At 59.8% G+C, this 19809-nt stretch overlaps 1 protein-coding gene across 1 annotated transcript; it reads left to right on the top strand.

Moving 5' to 3' along the window:
- Positions 1 to 100: 100 nt before the first annotated feature.
- SS18L1 (SS18L1 subunit of BAF chromatin remodeling complex) lies at positions 101 to 19761 on the top strand (the record flags this gene model as incomplete). Its single annotated transcript, XM_080716756.1, has 11 exons — positions 101 to 169; positions 4983 to 5059; positions 5454 to 5538; positions 6728 to 6872; positions 7760 to 7957; positions 8915 to 9079; positions 9422 to 9523; positions 10150 to 10242; positions 14659 to 14778; positions 16886 to 17013; positions 19735 to 19761. 11 exons carry the CDS (start codon positions 101 to 103, stop codon positions 19759 to 19761), a joined length of 1209 nt encoding a protein of 402 aa, XP_080572882.1.
- Between the last annotated feature and the right edge of the window lie 48 nt (positions 19762 to 19809).

Below are 19809 nucleotides of genomic sequence, written 5' to 3'. Positions count from 1 at the left end.
GGAGGAGCCACGGCGGCGCCCCCGGCCGGCGGCGGGGATGGGCCCCTCGGGCCGCCGCGCGCCGCGGGAGGACAGCCCCCGGTGAGCCGCCGCCGCCGCCATGTCCGTGGCCTTCGCGTCCGCGCGGCCGCGAGGCAAAGGCGAGGTCACGCAGCAGACCATCCAGAAGGTGGGCGGCGGCGCGGGCGGACAAAGCGGGCGGCGGGCCGGGCGGCGGGCCGGGCGGCCTGGGCGCAGCCGCCCCTGCGGGAGGGGGCGCGGGGCGACGGCGCGGCCCCGGGGCCGGGCGCCCGCACAAAGGATGCGCGCGGGGCGGGGGCCCAGGACCGGGCGCCCTCGGCCCGCCGCCTGGCCCCTGATTTTCTAGAGATCGTTGACGTGGGCCTGGGGCCGCCCGCACGGAACCTGTTTTGACGTGGACACTACTACCGGTTTTCCTAGAGGACAGGACCAGAGAAAAGCCGCTGTGGAGGCGCTCCGGGCTGCGTTTTCTCGGCAGGTGTCTGACGCCGCAGTGGCCGTGGGCTTGGAGGTCGCCCGGTGCGCCGGCCCTCCCGGCCTGCCTCTCTGGTGGGAGCATCTTCGGTCCACACCCTCTCGAGGCCACTCGTGCTAGTGCAGTCTTGAGAAACGTAATCACCCTAACAAGGCTGGAGCCTGGGGAGCCCCAGGCAGGGGAGGGACCGTGCAGCCCCGAGCATTTACCAAGGCCCCAGCACCCCAGAGCGCGCTCATCAGTGTAGTTCTTCAGAGTTACTGTCACCCTTGCCTCCTAGCACAGGAGGCAGAGTGCATGGTGGGGCTGGGCTCCAGGGCCGCCCCCTGGCACTTGGTTGGGTCTTTGGCTCCGCGGCACATCTCAGCATCCCAAGGGTCTCCTGGAACCAGTCTCTGCCCCTGAGACCCTCTGTGGCCTCAACATCTATTCAGGAATTTGTACTTCATACCTCCTTAAACCATAGAGGCTTTTCCAGAACACCAGTTCAGAGGGAGGAGACCCTGCTGACCCTCGGGAGTGGGCCTGCACTTTAGGATGCCAGCTGACTTACCCTGCCAGGCCAGCCAGCCTGCTTACTGGTCGTGGCATCTTGACAAGGAATATGTAGACACAGAGGTCTTTACTGAAGGCCCGAGGAAGGGCTGAGAGGTGTGTGCATACTCCACTTAAGTTGTACGCCGTGTCCATAGTGTGTGCTGATAGGTGCACGCCCAGTGCTGGGCAAAGCCGGGGACGTGGCTTGCTGTGAACACAAAGGGAAGTACCCAGTTCGTCCTGGGAGCCGTCTGTGGGTAGGCAGACTCCTACCCAACCTTCAAGGCTCCACTCAGATGTCCCCTCCCACCGGTTCCCTTGGCAGTGGTGTCCAGGTCGGCTTGGTTTTTGCCGATCCTCGCTGGCCTGAGGCCCAGGTGCAGCTGGAGTGCAGTCCATCCTGTAGCCTCTGGCCCAGCTGCCTGGTGAGTACAGGTGTGTTGGCGTGCTGTGACCGCCACCTTAGTTCCCGAGGGCCGGCTTGGTTCCTTCTGGGCTTCCCTGTGTCACTCCTGGCTTCTGGTGGCTGCCGGAGCAGCCTTCCGGGATCTTTGGCTTGCAGTCGCCCCGTTCCATTCTCTTCTGCCTCTGCGTGAGGCAGAGTGTTTGCCTGTGTTTCTGTGTCTAGATTTTCCTTCTACACTGATCCAGGTTACTTGTTGTAACCTGGTTATAGCCGTTTCCAAGATTAGTCCGCAGCAGTGGAGTGTGGGGATTCGAGAGGACAGCCCCGGGCAGGAGGGAGATTAGGAAGCCGAGGGATGGTGCCACGCACGGCCTGCGAGGACAGGTGCAGGGACCCGGTGCGAGCTGGCCTGGGGCACTCGGCTGGCGACCGTGCAGGGTGCGTGGGACGCGCCAGTCGCAGCGGGGCCGTGACTGGCCTGGGACCCTGAGGTGCGGTGGGCCGGGGCCCAGGACGAGGTCGCCCTGTTCTCCACTGACGGGGAGCATGACGTCCCCAGTGTCCAGCACCGAGGCCTGACACTGCCCGCAGGGCTGGGTGGACTCATTGGCTGCACACTCAGGCTGTGCATGTGCCATTATCTTTTTTAAATTTTATGATTCTTTTGTTCTGCTTCCTAGGACTGTTTCTCAACTTTGGTGGTGCTGGGGATTGGAGCCAGGGCTGTTGTATCTCCTAGCTACACCCTGGCCCTACTTTTTAATTTTTTATTTGGAAACAAGGTCTCACTAAATTGCTGAGAGCCTCCTTAAGTTGCTGAGACTGGCTTCAACCTGCAGTCCTCCTGTCTCGGCCTCCCGAGTACTGCGATTTCAGGCGTGTGCCACCACACCTGGCTTCAATTTTATATTCTGATCCTCCTGTGGAGTTTCCTGTTTCTGCCAATATGTTTTTGGTTTCCAAGAACTCTTTTTTATTCCTTGTGATTTTAAAGTAGCATTCTATTCTTTTTCATGGAAGCAGTTACTTACTATTCTACTATGGATATTGTGTGGGTGGGTCCTGGAGATTGAACCCAGGGGCAGTCTTCCTCCAAGCTACACCCCAGTCCCATTTTATTTTTATCTTGAAATAGGATCTCACTGGTTTGATGAGCGTCTCACTCCTTGCTGAGGCTGCCCTCGAATGTGCCATCCTCCTCTCTCAGCCTCCCAAGTACAGGGCTTAAAGCGCGCGCCACCACGCCCTGCTGTATGATGCTTTCGGTTTGCTTGTGTTCTTCCCCATAATCTTGGTGTCTAGGCCCTACCGAAGCTCTGGCGCTCCCTGGACAGGCTTTCCCATCGGCTGTGTTCCCTCCATCCTCGTTGCTCCTGGAGCAGGGGTGAGGTGTGGCTGTGGTGCAGGTGTCAGGAGTGCAGAGGCTTTCCACTGGAAGGCCTGAGGCCCGTGGCTTCAGGACCTGCCAGGCCCTTCTACCTGTCATGTTTTTAACAGGGAGCTACACTGTTGCTTTTTAGAAAGACATGATCACAGCATCTCCTTGCCAGGTACTGGCTACAGGGTATTTCAGTGGCTGGGTAACACCTTCCAGTGGGTACGCCTGCCTTGCTGTAGTAATCCCAGTGATTGGCTGTAGGTACTGGCTACGGGGCATTTCAGTGGCTGGGTAACACCGTCCGGTGGGTACGCCTGCCTTGCTGTAGTAATCCCAGTGATTGGCTGTAATAATGCAGCGCACACGCAAGCCACTGTAATAATCCTGTGTGCTGAGCGTCCCCCGCTTTGCCAGCGAGCGGTATGAAGGGACATCCTGTGCACACAGTGTTTACTGTGTGGTTGGGGGGAATCTGCCAGGAAAGAGAAGTGGAGGAGTGGGATGCTGGGGGGGGGGGCTCACCATTGTTTTCGTTTACCTAGTCGGGGGAAGGAGCCTTTCCCAGTGTTTAGCTGCATCACTGGCTCACTGGCCCACTCTCTGGCAGTGCCTGGGCAGCAGCGCCCCCTCGTGGTTCCCTGCCACCATTATCTGAACAGACTTTCCTGGAGCTGAGGTCTTTGAGCACGGGGCGTCCTGTGACTAGGGAGTCAGACTGTAAAGAGTGGAGAGGAGGGCATTGCAGCCTACAGAGAGCAGGGTCGAGAGACCTCCCTGAGGGCCGGCGCAGGAGGCTGCAGCCCTGGGCTCAGCCCTGCCAGGTGCGGCCAGGCGCTTGGCAGGAGCCTCAGGGCAGATGTCGGCAGTGGGGTTAGGGCACAGGGGGGCAGGTGGCTTGCTGCCGGGGCTCCACCTGCTGCTCAGTGGTCGCTTCCTGGGGCTGGGGGCTGCTGTGGCTTGGCAGAGGAAAGGCACCAGCCCTTCCACCCTGACCTACCCCCAGCCCTTTTCATTTCGCACTGGGGGACAGAGCCTTGCCAAGTTGCTGAGGGCCTCAGTCTTCAACCCTGTGATCCTCCTGTCTCAGCCTCCCAAGTATAAGCATTGGAGGCTTACCTCCATACCCGGCAGCCCTTCCTTCTTGAGGGTGCCAGAGCAAAGGCCCCCGGCTGGCAGTAGTAGCAGGTGTTGTGGCTCGGTCCCGTGGAGTAGCCACGCCGGGTGAGGGGGGGCTTGCGTGCCTGCCTCTCCTGGGCCCCCTGGCCTGCACAGGTTGGTCTCTAACCCCCTTCCGTCCTCTGCGTACCCACCCCACATACAGGCCATCCTAGTGCTGCCCCAGGGCCGACCTGGCTCCCTGCGGGGTGTGGTCCTGCGCAGCCTGGGTTCCCTTGCTGCCCCCACCCACTGGGCCCAGCATGCGCCGGGTGCAGCAGCCCCGGTCCTTGGACAGCTGGGTTGGGGAAGTGTTCCAGAACCCTGAGACTCGAGCACACTAAGGCCTCGGGAAGTGACCAGTGTGACTGAGGCCAGCCCAGTGTGTCCTTGTCCCTGCTGGGCACAGAGCCACCTGGGCAGGGGCAGGACAGGCCCTGGATCTGCATCTCTGACCAGCCCCAGCAGCGCTGACGCTGCTGAGCGTGGAGCCTTTCTGAAGAGGCATAGGCCTGGTGTTCTTCCTGGAAACACGCAGTGGCCCCCGGGCCTGGGCTGGCTGGAGGGTGCCCACACCAGGCCATTCGTTTGGGTCACTCGGGGAGATTGGTCTGGCATCTGGGTTTCAGATCATGAACCGGCAAACACCCCTACCTCTGTTGAGTGCAAAATGGGCAGGTTCCCAAGGCGGTGCTGGCCCCTCCACGGAGCGCAGGCCGGCCCTTCTACCCCTCGTATCCTGTGGAGCTCTTGTGAGGCGGCCTGGGCCGCACACAGCTCCTCAGCCCCTCTGGGCCGCTACCCCAGGCCTGGCCTGCAGCTTGCTCCCGCTGCGGTGCAAGCCCTGCTGCCTGTGGGCCTGTGGGGTCTTCCTGCCCTCCACCACCCCCTTCGGCAGAGCTCCGGGACCCGGCCTGAGGAACTGGGTCCCTGAGTCCATGCCGCCAGCTTGCCCACTCTGGCTGGACAGATATGCTGCGGGCCATGGTGCTCATGCTCCTCTCCTTCAGATGCTGGACGAGAACCACCACCTGATCCAGTGTATCCTGGACTACCAGAGCAAGGGCAAGACGGCTGAGTGCACCCAGTAAGTCCGCGCTCCTCGCTGGGTTAGGGGGGGGGCGGCCAGCCCGCAGTGGCCTGCTCCTGACCTGCCGGGCTAGTCAGGACATGGCGGTGGGTCTGGGACCTGGCTCTGCTGCTCTCTTCAGGCCTCCTGGTAGCCTTTCCCCAGTCCCATTCTCCCAGTAGACCCAGAGCCAACCCCTATTGGCCCCTTCAGGGCCCTTCAGGTGTCCGTCACAAGAGGGGCTGCATCCGCCCATGCCTGGCAGGGCACCTGGCCTGGGTGTCCTGTGCTAGACTGGGTCCCGAGGGGCTCTGGCTGGGGCAGGGCTATCTGGCTGAGCCTTGTCTCTGCCTCAGTGTGCCTGTGGACCCTGCGCTCTTCTCTCTCCTCATGCTGTGTCCCTTGCCCTCAGGTACCAGCAGGTCCTGCACCGGAACCTGGTCTACCTGGCCACCATAGCGGACTCCAATCAGAACATGCAGTCCCTGCTTCCCGCCGTGAGTGTCCATGAGCTCAGGGCGAGGGCCTCATGTCACGCGCTGAGCCAGGAGGCAGGGATCAGGGCGGGGTGGCACTGTGAGAGCAGCCTTGAGGTGGGTGGGCTCTGATTAGGGCTCCAGCCTCCTTGGCCTGGAGGCGCCCAGCCCCATGGCAGCTGTGCGTGGAGAGTCTGCTGCCTCGGCAGCCAGCGGGCTTGGGGGGGGGGGCTTCCACTGGTCCTCGTAAACCCTTCTGGTTTTTTCTTATGGTGCTGGAGATTGAACCCAGGGCTTTGCACGCTGTAAACCTTTCTGAATGTGCAAGCAGTCGCAGCCTGAGTGTGCACTGCTGTGAGCAGAGACGGCCTATCAGGAGCCTCCCAGCACAGTGTGTTCTGGGTGTCACTACCGGTGCTTTGTTTTCCTTGGTCTTTTATCTTAGTGCATTTTCCCCCAAAGTCAGCTTTTACTGAGAAGCAAGACCCCATGGCTGCTGCTATGGCCTCCCCCATGCGGAGCGGTACTCACGGAAGGGTGCGCCAGGTTGCTGGGGCTGGCAGCGAGGTGCCCAGGGAATGGCTCACCCCTCCCTTCTGCCCTGGCTTCTCTGGAAAGTGGTGGTGTTGGTACAGAAGGTTAAAGGAGCCTCGGGCCTGTGGATGGGCTCTTCTCCCTGAGATGCCAGCAGATAATGGCGATTCTTTCATGGCCAGGCGTAGACAGTGTCTGCGTGCAGACCTGTGGAGCCCTTGCCTGCTGTGGACTTGGGCGTGAGGGCCAGGGTCACCATGTACCCTAGCTCCCTTCTGCATGTTCTGATCAGAGGCGGGCCTAGGGTGGCAAGTGAGTGGGGAGGGGCACAGGCAGTGGACAGTTTGTGGGAGCCCGGAGGACTTGAAGGGGCGAGGGTGCACTGTGGGCCAGCAGAGGCGTCCCTGCCACCCCAGCAGTGGGACCAGCGTTGCACTTCCAGTGGCACTCATGTACATTCTGAATGTGGTTGTCTCCAGCTTGGCCTGAGGGTTCGGGCCAGGTAACCATACCATCGCTGAGTGTGACAGTGGCTGTGCTTTGGGGACCGTCGCTAAGTGTGACAGTGGCTGTGCTTTGGGGACGGTCGGCAGTGGCTGCAAGTGGGGTCAAAGCCTTTGGGAGCCGTGGTTGTTCTCCAGTCAGCCGTCCTTCCTAACTCTGCTGTCCCCCGCAGCCGCCAACCCAGAACATGAACCTGGGCCCTGGAGCGCTGAGCCAGAGCGGGTCCAGCCAGGGCCTGCACCCCCAGGGCAGCCTCAGCGACGCCATCAGCACAGGCCTGCCGCCTGCCTCCCTCATGCAGGGCCAGATTGGCAACGGTGAGCGGGCGGGACGGTTCCCAGGCCAGGGCCACTGGGCGGCGGGGACGCCAGCTGCATGGTGGGCATCTCACGGTGGGGTGAGCCTGGAGGGGGGACAGCTGTTTAGTCTGGGGCTTGAATCCGGGGCATTCTGCCTCTGAGCTCCACTCCAGCCCTTTTCTTTTGAAATGGGGTCTCACTAAATTGCAAAGGACCCAAGTTGGTTGAGGCTGGCCATGAATCTGTGACCCTCCTGTCTCGGCCTCCTAAATACTAGAATTATACGCTTGTGCTGCCACGCCTGGCCCTTTTTTAGTGTTTGAAACAGCGTCTCAGTAAGTTACTAAGGCTGGTCTCAAATCTGTGATCCTCCCGTCTCGGCTTCCCAAGTATTGGGATTACGGGTGTATACCCTTGGCATCTAGTGAAACCCGGTTTCAAAATAAAAAATAGAAGGGTTGGAGGTGTAGAACACCCCGGGTTCGATTCCCAGTATCACAAACTCGGGTGAAGTGCTGTTGCGCTGTTGCCTTTGACAGTGGCACTGTTCGTAAATGTGTGGCTTTTTTTTTTTTTTTTTTTTTTTTTTTGGTGGTACTGGGGTTCCTGGAAGCCCTTCTACCTCCAGGCTACACTCCCAGATTTTTTTTTTTAATATTTTTATTTGGAAACAGGGTCTCTTAAGCCAGTGAGACTGGCTTGGAACCTGCGGGCTCCTCCTCTCTCCACCTCCCAAGCGCGGGGATGACAAGCGTGCCCACTGCGCCGGGCTCCAGTGCGTGGCTTTTTAAGTCATTTAGTCACTTCATCCATGGTGTCGGCCTTGAGCTCTCGCCCTCTGGGTGTCTTCACCTTTAGAAGTGGTGCCCTGGCCCCAGCCCGTGACATCCCATTCCTCCTGGCAGGTCCAAATCATGTGTCCATGCAGCAGACGGCGCAGAGCACCCTGCCCACGACCTCCATGAGCATGTCGGGCAGTGGCCACGGCACCGGGCCTGGCTATAGCCACTCGGGACCTGCCTCGCAGAGCGTCCCCATGCAGGGCCAGGGCGCCATCAGCAACTACGTGTCGCGGACCAACATCAACATGCAGTCCAACCCAGGTACCGCCCTCTGCCCCGCTGGGACGTGGGCCTGGCTCCAGACCCTCGGGTCCCCACGGGGCTGCCTTCCCGAGCCCCCCGGGGCGGGCTGTTTCTTAGAGGCTTCAGGGAAGGCCCCGTAGAGGCAGCACAGGCTCCGCGGGCGGGCGGGCGGGCGGGCGGGCGGGCAGGCGGGCTGCCCCACGTGGGGCCTGAGCTGTGGGTACCGGCGGAGGAGCTGGCCTTGGACAGGAGTGCCCTCCAGCCGGGCTGCCCCACGGTGGCCACTGGCCACGGGGACCTCTGGGCGCTTGGGAAACCGCAGCTTCCAATTTGGATGTTCTCTGAGTAATGAGGCACCAGATCTTAGAGGCTTATTACCAAAAAGGACGCAAACTGTTCCCTTAGTATTTTTACAGTAATTACGTGCTGAAATCTAGTTTGGAAGTATTGACTCCAGTAAAACAAGTTATTAAAATTGATCTCACCTCTTTCTTTTAAATTTTTCAATATAGTTGCTAGGAACTTTAAAACCTGTGGCTTCTGTCCTATTTGCAGGGAGTTCAGAGCAAGTGACAAGCAGACAGACCATCAGGCGGGAAGGGCCCAGCCCAGCTACGAGGGCCGTTGTCGGGGTTCAGGGTGGCAGGTGCTAGGGCCAAGGAAGGGCAGGGCTCGAGTTCCCCTGGGCCAGAGCTGGTGGGAGCTGTGGCCGCAGGGAGCTTCTGTCTGTGTGGGCGCCCCTGCTGTCCTGTCCCGTCCCGCAGCCCTGTCTGACGTCAGCTGGCCCTCTGCCCATTGAAAGCAGTGGGCCGTGTGCTAGAGCGTGGGTACAGCTCACCTGTTGGGGGTGAGTGGGGCTGAGGGTGACGCTCTTGGGACCCGCAGGAAATGACACAGGGCCAGCTGAGAAGAGAGCGGGGCTAGGACCACGCCTGGCACTTTCCTCGGGTAAAGTTGGGGTCTCTTCTATCACAGTGTCCATGATGCACCAGCAGGCGGCCACATCCCACTACAACTCAGCCCAGGGTGGGAGCCAGCACTACCAGGGCCAGTCGTCCATCGCCATGATGGGCCAGGGGGGCCAGGGGAGCAGCATGATGGGGCAGCGGCCCATGGCGCCCTACCGGCCCTCCCAGCAAGGTAAGGCCATGCCCCATCCCCCCGCAGGGAAGGACCGCTGCTCACGCGTCTGCATGTGGAGCTGGGGACTATGACATTTGAACTGTGTGTGCCAAGGTGCTGGGGGTCTGCTGCTCACGGCTGGGGGCTGGGCTGAGTTGGCCGTCCCTAGGCGATGGTGCTGGGCAGGGGATACTGCTGGCTGCTCTGGGCACAGGGTCCGGGCTGCCAGGAACGGAGGTAGTGCTCGGGCGTCCTGTCCCCCTGCTGGGCGTCTGTGTGGGTGAGGTAGTGGGACACTGGGCTGGGCGGTCCCATCTGAGAGGACCTGCGCACTGGTCCTGAGCGTCTGTCCACCCACAGGCTCTTCACAGCAGTACCTGGGCCAAGAGGAATACTACAGCGAGCAGTACAGCCACGGCCAGGGCGCCTCGGAGCCCATGAGCCAGCAGTACTACCCTGACGGTGAGGCCCCGGCCCAGGCGTCGGGCGGGGAGGCGTTCTCTGCAGAGAAGGCTCAGCACTGCGCCCCTGGCTGCCTCGCCCCCTCCCCAGGAGGCTCCGAGACGGGAGGGCGCCCTCTAGCTGGAGGGGTGTCTTCAGGAGGCCCGCCCTCCCCACGCTCACGGTCACCCCAGCTTGTCCTGTCGCAGGCCTTGCACAGGTGGTATTTACAGTGGTCTTGGAGGGGGGATTTTGAGGACAGCCGAGCAGGTGTGAGGCAGCTGTGTACCTGGGCGAGGAAAGGGTGTTACCAGCCCCAGGGCAGGCCCTGCCCCCTGCCCAGGAATACCCCGGAGCCCCCGGGACGGGACACGGGAGCAGCTGGTGCCCTCTGCCATCTCGTGGCCGGCTGTGAGTGGACTTTATCATCTCTGTGAACTCACAGCCTCACGGTAACCTCACGGAGCAGGAAACCCTGCCTGAGTTTTGAGGTGAGGAAGCCGAGGCTCGGAGGGACAGGACACGGCCATCTGGGGAAATGGCATCTGTCCGGCTCCCCTGGTCTGCAGGCTGACCTCGTGCTATCTCGGTGTCTGTCCTGGGATGCCGCAGCGAAGGCCCCAGCCAACAGTCACTGTCTCTTGCAGGCCACGGCGAGTATGCTTACCAGCAGTCGTCCTACTCTGAGCAGGGCTACGACCGCTCGTTCGAGGAGTCCACGCAGCACTACTACGAGGGGGGTAAGGCGAGGGCGGGACGGGCTCCCAAGCATCCTGCGGCCTCGCCGATCATGTGGACATGGACACAGCCTGACAAACTGGGTTTCCTCTGGAAGGTGGAGCCGCCGGGCGGTGCCCCTGGGCCCCACCCACCTAGTGCGCGTTTTAGAGACGAGAGCAGCTTGGTTGTGTTGGGGGCACAGACTCTGCTGCCTGGACCAGCTGTCCAGCCTGGGGCCGGGGAGCTGCCCTCGGCCTTCTCAGTCAGAGCCTCCAGGCGTGGTGTTCAGCGAGGAAGGCCCCAACCCAGGCAGGGGATGCGTTGCGTGGTGCGCCTCAGTGCCGCCCGTGGGTGGGGAGCTGGCCTCCCGAGCAGGAAGCCCTGACTGGGAACTGCTGATGGGATGCCTGAGTGTGGGCTTGGGAAGAGAGCCGCAGTCGGGATCCAATGAGCAGGTGTCTCCAGCTGCAGTCCCCACCGTGAGGGCAGTCCCAGGTAGAGGGTCCACTGCAGAACTGCATGGCCCCGCTGCCTCACGCTTCTGGCCTGGACAGCAGTTGGGGGAGGCAGAGGGCCCACCAGGGAGGAAGCAAATAGTGACTCCGGAGGCAGAGACGTGCGCATTTGGGTGCTTTAAAAAGAACTTACTTGTGAGCTGGCCTGGTGGCACACACCTGTAATCCCAGTACTTGGGAGGCTAAGACAGGAGGATTGCAGATTCACGGCCGGCCTCAGCAAGACCCTCTATGACTTAGACCTTGTTTCAAAATGAAAAAGTAAGACCGGGAGTGTAGCTCAGAGGTAGAATGCCCCAAGGCACTTTATCCCCAGAACCACAAAAATAAATTTTTATCGTGTTTAAAAAAGCCCATATAAGCCGGACGTGGTGGCACACACTTGTAATCCCAGCATTCGGGAGGCTGAGACCAGAGGATCATGGTTCGCGGACAGCCTCAGCTACTTAGGCCCTCTGCAATTCAGTGAGACCCTGTTTCAAAATAAAAAATTGGGCCGGGGGTGTAGCTTGGATGTCAAATGCCCCTGGGTTCCATCCCCAGACCCGCCAAAAAAAAAAAAAAGGCCCATATGACCAAACTTGCCATTGTAGCCAAGCGCTTTGGAGTGGACGGCCTGGTGGCATGAAGCGTATTCACTTGCTGTGTGACCGTCCAGCCTTCACAGCTGAAGCCCCGTCCCCAGGAGACACTGCCTCCTGGCCCGGTGCCCGCTCTGCCTCCGCCTCTGGGTTGGCTCTGGGGATCCCAGGGTGGACTCAGGAGCCCACCTGTGGCTAGCTAGCTTCTCAGCATAACCTGGAGCCATCAGGCTGCGTCAGGCATCAGCAGCACCCAGCTGGCGCATGTTTTAGCTGCCATGATAATGTTGCACAAATGTGTTTGAGGGTACCTTCCTGTTTGCACGCTCAGATCTGGGATCATGCCAGAAGTGAGAATGCGGGGTTGTGTAAATTATTTCGGCTCTTTGAGAACTGCCATACTGTTTCCCACAAGCAAAAATGGTTTGTAACAGAAAAGTTGGAAGTAGAGGGAAAGCCCAGAGCTGCTCCTCACACCTCCCACCGTAGCTCACACACCTCCCCTGCTCAGACCAGTGCTCCTGCAGCTGGCACCTGTGCCTGAGACGGGAGGATGGGCATGGAGACTTAGCAAGGTCTTACTTCAAAGTAAAATGTACAGTAGGGCTGGGGGTATAGCTCAGAGGTTGGTCCTTGATTGGCTCCCTAGGGCCACATGCACAAAAGCGGGGCTGGGCTGGCAGCTGAGCTCAGTGGTAGAGCGCTTCCCACCACGCCCCTGCCCCAGTGCAGTACTGGAGAGAGGAGCGCGACGGTGCTTATGTAAGGCGTGCTCTCCAGCGCTGGGAATTGAGACGCAGGCAGAGCTGCGAGCGCAGCCTCCCCTCCTCCTCTCCGGGGCAGGGCTCAGCTCCACTAGGAGGCTCCCAACACGGTCACCCACACACGGCGGGCACGCCTTCGGTGTGATGGTGCAGCCAGGAAATACTTTTTGCCCTTGTTCTGGGTCTGTATTTTTGCCTTTTGTAATTGTTGTGTTTGCTGAAGAGCTTTGACAAGAGCAGAAGGCGTGGTTTCCTCCTGATTTGGAGGCATTTTGTTCTGCCATCATGTTCATTAGACTCCAGTGTGGATACACGTGAGGGGAACAGCATCAGGAGATAGGTGTGGTGAGAGGCCTGGAGGTCTGGCCGTGTTCTCTAAGGGCCCGTGGCCGCGCAGATTGCTGAGAGGCCTTGGAAGTGGTAGGCTGGAAAAGCTTTCCAGAGTTTGTCCATGAGGAGGTACCTGGTGGGCCACGGGCAGCCGGCCCTGGCACTGTTCACTGGAGGGGCATCTGTTAGGAACCCGGCGGGCCCCCATAAAGTGAAGGCATGCTGACCACGGGGGCCCTGAAGCGTGAGCCTGGTGGGCTGCAGGCAGTCAGGAGTGCGGCCATGCAGCGGGTGGGCCGGAGGGACGCTCAGGTGCAGTGCGGCTCACGGTAGCGCAGCTGTGGGAGAACAGAGTCCTTGGCCACAGTGGCCGCAGGCTCTGCGTGTGCAGAGCAGGGTGGCGATGCACCTTCTGTGTGAAAGCAAGGGGGAGTAAGGACGCACTTGCAGTCACGTGTACCCACACACCATGGACAGGCTGGATAAAATCCAGGAAGCCCAAAAGGGGGTTTCCACGGGCATGGGGCCGGCAGTGCTGGGCAGGCTTGGGAGTGGCCTCTGTCCCTCTTGAAGTTTGGTGTTTCATTTTTGAATCAAGAATGCATTTGCCTGTTCAGAAGCAAAAGTTGAAAGTCCTAAATATCAGGAGGCTGGGACACGTGTTGCAAAGAGCAGCCTGGTGAGGTGGAGCACATGCGTGGAGTCGTCGAGGTGCTTGGGGGGCTGAGACCCCAGGATCGAGGCCAGCAAAGACCTGCAGTAACTCAGGGACACCCTTTAAAAAGCACAGCCTTCGTGTGTGTGCGTGCTCCCGGTCCCAGCGCGGACTGTGTCCAGGTGCCCTGCCCCAGCCTGTGCTCCTGGAACCCAGGGAGGAGACACCATCCTTGGTTGGACCCCACCGAAACTCGGAGACAGGTGGCTGGAGGGGAATGAAATGAGGTTTATCCAAAGGTGGCTTTGAGGAAGATGGAACAGACCTTCTTTCCCAAGTCTCCATCCGAGGGCACTGAGGTGTGTGGAAAGCTTTTATGGGGCGCAGACAGTGGTAGATTCATCTAGCCACGTCAGTGAAGAGCGTGTTGCCATCTGTCCCCTGGCGCCCACTAGGACGGGAACAGGCCGGCCGCCTCCATTCTCGGTATGAGAACGTTCCGAGTGAAAACAGTTTGGGGCTTTAATTTCAAAGGGGTCTGTCTCACTCCCTCCTGAGCCTGGGATGGAGCCAGCTGTGCAGGTGCAAGGCCCACACGGGTGAGCCGCACGCACATCGCCGGACCCCACGGCACAGCCTGTTCAGATGATGGGACTGGATGTAAGCCGACGGGGTGCAGAGGCTTTGAGCCCTGTGGGAATGTACCTGCCTGGGAGTGGGTGCCCTCGGCCTGCCAGGAAGGCCTCGGGAGTGCGGCCAGCCCTCCTAGGCGCTGCTCTCTGGGTGGCGTGCCTCCGGCTTGCCTCAGTGGCATGGCTCCAAAGTGAGGCTTTCAGCATGGGTGCTGGCTAGCTGCTAGGTCTCTGGAAATAAGAAAGCATTTTCTCAGAAAAAGAAGAAAAGCCCTCTTGCCCACCTGCTGGCAGCGTCTCTGCCATTCCTCACCTCTGGCACGAGTTTCCTGGGGCCTGGTATTTGCCAGTAAAAGCGCACCCCAGATGCTGTGGGTGGACTCAGGCTGCGGGAGCACCGACTAGAGGGCAGTGGCTAGCGGCGGCCTGCTGTGTACCTGTGGCTCCTCTTTGTCCTCGGGGGGAGGGCAGTGGCCGGCGGCAGATACACACACAGGTCCACTCCTGGCCAGGAGGCTGTCATGGCTTGCTGCCCACGAGGGGCGAGAGGTTTGTGTCTGCGAGGCAGGCTCTTCCCCGCAGGCACCACGCCTGTGCCGCCTGTGCCTCGGGCTCCCGCAGCCTCGCCTCGTGAGGGCGCCGGTCTGAGGCTTGGAGGACTCATCCTGGCTGCATCTGCAAAGAGCCTGTTTTCTCGTGGCCACAGTCACAGTTCAGGGTCCCGTGCGTCTCTGGGAAGGGCACTGTCCAACCCAAGTGCTGTGTCGGCCCTTCTCTCCATCCTTGTGGAAACCACATCCTTTTTGTTTTCCCTTTGTATTTTTATAAAATTAAGAGAAAATGTAGTGTTTAAATTGTGGAAAAGAAAACATGAAGCAATAGCCTTGGCCTAAGGGCCTGGTGGGTAGGACGAGCTGCCTGCACGGCCGGCCCTGAGCTGCTGTCTCTTCTCTCTGCAGGGAACTCCCAGTACAGCCAACAGCAGGCAGGCTACCAGCAGGGCACAGCCCAGCAGCAGACGTACTCCCAGCAGCAGTACCCCAACCAGCAGAGCTACCCCGGGCAGCAGCAAGGCTACGGTAGGAGCGGGACCCTAGCGCCCACCCGTGCCGCACACGGGGACACGGCATTTGGGTGGGGGCTTCATCAACTACTACTGGAATCGTTGTAGATGTCCAGGACAGTGCGAGGGTGTGCAGAGCGCTCTTTTTTTTTGTGGTACTGGGGTGGAACCCAGGGGCTTTTCTACCTCCGAGCTATACTCCCAGACCTATTTTTTACTTTATTTGGAGACAGGGTCTTACGAAGCTGCTGAGAGCCTCACTAAGTAGCTGAGGCTGGCTTTGTTTTTTTGTTTGTTTGTTTTTGTTTTTGGTGGTACTGGGAATGGAACCCAGGGGTCTTCTACCTCCAGGCTACACGCCCAGACCTATTTTATATTTTATTTGGAAACAGGGTCTCTTAAACCAGCTGAGGCTGGCTTCGAACCTGCGTGATCCTCCTGTCTCAGCCTCCCAAGCGCTGGGATTACAAGTGTGCGCCACCACGCCGGCTTGAGGCTGGCTTTGAACCTGCGCGATCCTCCTGCCTCAGCCTCCCAAATGCTGAGATTACAAGCGTGCGCCCCCAGGCCCGGCTTGAGGCTGGCTTTGAACCTGCGCGATTCTCCTGCCTCAGCCTCCCAAGCGCGGGGATTACAAGCGTGCCCACCACGCCCAGCGTGGCGTGTGTCTCTGCATTCGAGCTTCTTCACGTGTACCTGCTGTAGTTCAGAGGGTCTGTCTGGCAGAAGGGCCAGTAGCGCCTGCTGTTCCTGAGCTGCCTGAGGGGGGCCCATGTGAGACCTGGTGGGCGAGTCTGCCAGGGCCCAGGGAGCCTTCCCTGCTTCAGCAGGAGCCGAGGCAGAATCCTGCTCCCTGACGTCCAGCTCACTGCCACAGAGTCCTGCCGCTGGTCTCTGCTGGGGTCAGGTTCCAAAAGGACCCTTAGCCTGTGGCTGCACCTTGAGCCTGAGCCACAGGGAGCTCCCCAGCGATTGCTCCACAGTGCTCCCCAAACCCAGGAGCCTGGCGAGCGCGCTCTGCTCTGGGCTCAGAGAAGGGCCACTTTCTCACGTAGCCACATATGACACCTCTCAGCCGCCAGCTCATAAGATGCACAGTGAAGGTCACCCTTTCCCATGGGCCAGAGTGGGTCCAGCCGGGTGTGGTGGGGCACGCCTGTAATCCCAGTACTGGGAGGCTGAGACAAGGATCACAGGTTCGAAGCCAGCCTCAGCAACTTAGTGAGGCTCTTGGCAACATAGTGAGACCCTGCTTTCAAATAAAAACTAAAGTAGGTCTGGTGGTGTATGCCTGGAGAAAGAAGGCCTATGGATTCCATACCCAGTATGTAAGTAAATAAGTAAATAAATGATAGGGCTGGGGGTGTAGCTCAGAGGTAGAATGCCCCTGGGCTCCCTAGCACCAAAAAAAGTGGGTTCTAACCAGGCACCTGCAGTGGAATGTATTTATGGTGCTGAGGAAGGGCCTCTCCAGTGCCGAGCATGCATGCTACTGGGGTGCACGACTGGCCTGAGCCTGTGTATTTGTTAGCACAGTAGCTGGCCAGGGCCCTCCTGGTGTGCTGGGCTTCACTGGCCCCGTAAACCTCGGGCCCGGCGCCTTGCTCCCGTGCCAGCTGCTGCCCTGAGGAAGGAAGTCTGGTGTGCGGGCCTTGGCCCTCCAGCACCCGGACTCTCTGCGGTGCCTTCTGAGGGCCAGCTAGAGCGTTGGGTATCTTGGCCTCGGGTGGGCCCCACCTTCTCAGGAGCTTGCCAGCAGGTCTGCCCAGGGAGGGCGGATCACAGGTGAGGACTGGTCGCTGCGGGACCTGACCAGGGTCGAGGGTGTGGCTCAGTGCACAGGGGCTGCCCAGCCTGTGCAAGGCCTGGCTTTTACAAATTCTTTCAAGGCCCTTGTCTGAGCTTTTAGGGGAACACTGGCGGGTTTTCCCATCTCCTGTGATATTTAAGGTCCCAGTTGACCTTGGTGACACCACCAAAGGAACACCAGCTGGTTTGGGGCTCCCCACTCCCACCCCAAGCTCAGTCCCATCCTGGCAGAGGAGGCACAGACACTGCTGAGAGTCCACAGGTGCGAGCCCAGCGGGCTGTTCTGGTGGTTCTCACGGGCCATGTCTCCCCAGGGCCTGCCCAGGGAGCCCCCTCGCAGTACTCGAGCTACCAGCAAGGACAAGGCCAGCAGTATGGGAGCTACAGGGCGTCGCAGACGGGACCCACCGCCCAGCAGCAGCGGCCATACGGCTACGAACAGGCAAGCTTTCTGGGTGATTCCAGATGTGCCCAGCTACTGCGTCTGTCAAGACATAGCGATGATCCCCCCCCCCCATACAGTCACGAGGAGTGAGGAGATGGAGCTAGGGCTTCCCGGGGTCCTTTCAGACTGTTAATTCTCATTCTGTAAGGATTTAAAAGTTCCCTCTGCGCCTGCACTCTCCTCAGGCCGACAGCTGTTTCTCGTACCCTAAATGTGCCATTAGGCTTGCATGTGCAGTTCTCGCAGTTGTCGCTTCTCCTGCAGATATGAGCCGTGTATCCAGCACCTGAGGGTCTGTGCTAGGTGCTTGGAATGGCGGTGTTTGGTGCTGGCATCTTGCTCGAGAGGCGGCCACTCGTCCGATGCAGCCGGAGGTGGTTCTAGGAGCAGGGCCTGAGCAGCGGTGCCCAGTTGAGAGCCTAGCCTCAGTGGGGAAGAGAGCAGCGGGCAGCAAGGCCTTCTGTACTAGTGGTTCTAGAAGAAGATACAGCGGCCGTCAGGTCAGGTGCGGGGAGTCCATCTCCAAGGTGGCAGGCCAGCGGGCTCCAGGAGGACTGAGGGAGGCTCGTTCGTGGTGGGCAGGAAAGCGAGGGGCCTGTGGCCAGAGTAGGAAGTGGCTGGACGGGCGGCGGGGCCAATGGGCCTCGCCAGCGCACCTGTGGCTCTGGGCGGGCCGGGGCTCCAGCCTCTGCTTGCGGACACTGCCTCAAACAAAGCTGAGGAATGAAAAGGCAGGGTCTGGGAGAGAAGCGTCTCAGGCATTCGTTGGGAGCCTCCTTTGAAGAGTCCAGAGCAAGAGGTGACTGTTGAGTAGAAGGCATTAGTGCTGCCTAGAGAGCAGTGAGAGTGTGTGTGTGTGTGTGTGTGTGTGTGTGTGTGTGTGTTCATGCACGTGCGCGCTGTGCTGGGGACTGAACCCAGGGGCACTCTACTTCTGAGCTACACCCCCAGCCCTATTTTTATTTTTATTTGAAACAGGGTCTCACTAGGTTGAGAGTCTCACTACTTGATGAGGCTGTCCTTGAACCTATGACCCTCTGTCTCAGCCTCCCAAGAACTGGGATTCCAGGCATTTGCCACTGTGGCTAGACAGTAAAAATTAAAGCACTGCATTGATCCTGGTTGCTGAGTAGGTAGGAGGGCGTTTTATTTTCCAAAGGCTTGTTTCAGTTCGCTTTGTCATCACAGACCAAAACACCTTCCAGGCACAGCTTAGAGGAGGAAGGGCTCTTTGGCTCAGCTCTATGGGGTTCACCTGCCTCTGGCCGGTGCTACAGAGGCTGGCATGGCAGAGGGGCACGGTCGCAGCTCATGGCAGCAAGAAGTGGGCAGGGGCGGAAACACAGGGTCCCCAAGGCCGTGCCTCGCAGCCACCTCCTCTAGCCATGTCTCACCTCCAGACTGGCTGCTCTGCCCACCACCTGAGCGTTCCTGGGGACAGTCTATGGCTAAGCCATACAGTGCTGCTTTTCCTGCTCCCAAGAGGGTAAATCAGAAGCCTGAGTCAGTTACGACGTAGTGGGAAGCCAACCCATGGCCGGGCAGAGGAAGGCAGTTCAGGAGTTCCCCATGCGTGCACAGGACCCCGTCTGCCCTCCCAGGAGCAGCGTGTCGAATCCGGGAGGGCCACGGTCCACAGCTGACACCGAGCGAGGAGGCCAGGGTGATTTTGACGAGACCAGCGCCGCCTCTGATGTCCTTAGAATGATAAAGTGACAGTGCGTGTTCTGAATTCTGGACTGAACTGGAGGACGGAGCTTTATCCCTGCCTCAAGAAAAGAGGCACAGCAGTGGAATCCTAGGGGAGCAGGTGCTTACATGGCCTTCCACAGGTGCGGGTCAGCGTGGGTGGTGGGACGCTATGTGTGTTGTGGGTGTTTTGCAGCTCCCCTGCTTCTGCCCGTGGATACCAAGAGCACAGGCCACCCCAGCTCTGGCAAGAAAGCGTGTCTCCATATGCCACCAAGTGTCCCCTTGGGGGCAAAGAGGTTCCGCCCGAGCAGCACTGGGCTAGCGCTGCCCGCCTGTTTGGGTGGGCTCCAGGCTGGAACCTGCAGCTGGGAAGCCTCAAGCAGGCTTTCTGTTTTACTGTTGAGTGCAGCAAAAAGACCCATCCAAGCTTCTGCTAGCTGGGCTGAACATCTGCCCCGAGAGCCAGGCCAGCCCTGGTAGCTCTGGTCCTCTAGTCCTGGTCACCACCTGACTTGGGGGGTGGGTGCATGGAAGATGGGTCGGCTTAGTGAGTGCCCACCTTATCTCCAGCAGGCTCTGGAGCGAGCTTCCCAGTCAGGAGGTCTACACAGCTTCCTGGGGGCAGGCAGCCAGACGCAGGCTCCAGTTCACCCTTCTTTGGGTTCTGTATCGACTAATCCTGTTACCCTGGTTACTCCTGCGCCCCATTTCCTACTTGAGCGTGCTGGGGAGTGGCCGGCATTTGCATCAGTGCTGGGGAGCCTGCCTTCATGGCAGGGCCAGCCTGAGGTCTGGGCAGGCAGCTGGCCAGGCCCAGAGCGCAGGACCCTAGCGCGTGACTGATGTAGACCACGGATACGTGGGTGGCGGTTCTGGGATGGGTGCCTCACCTTCTAGGCTGCAGCAGACACTGTTTGCCCACTGGCCTCTGTCTCTCTTTCCGTCTGACCCTGGGTGTTGGCTGGGGCTGGCGTCTGTTGTACCTTTGGACTGTGGAAGTGTAATTTACGTCTTGATCTTTTTTAGGGCCAGTATGGAAATTACCAGCAATAAGGGACAAGCGTTGGAGCCCTCGCAGTTGCGTGTCCATCGGGGCCGGCT

Source organism: Muscardinus avellanarius (genome assembly GCF_963383645.1).
Source record: "Muscardinus avellanarius genome assembly, chromosome: 19".
Taxonomy (NCBI): Eukaryota; Metazoa; Chordata; class Mammalia; order Rodentia; family Gliridae; genus Muscardinus; species Muscardinus avellanarius.
This window is presented reverse-complemented; position numbering and strand designations above follow the sequence as displayed.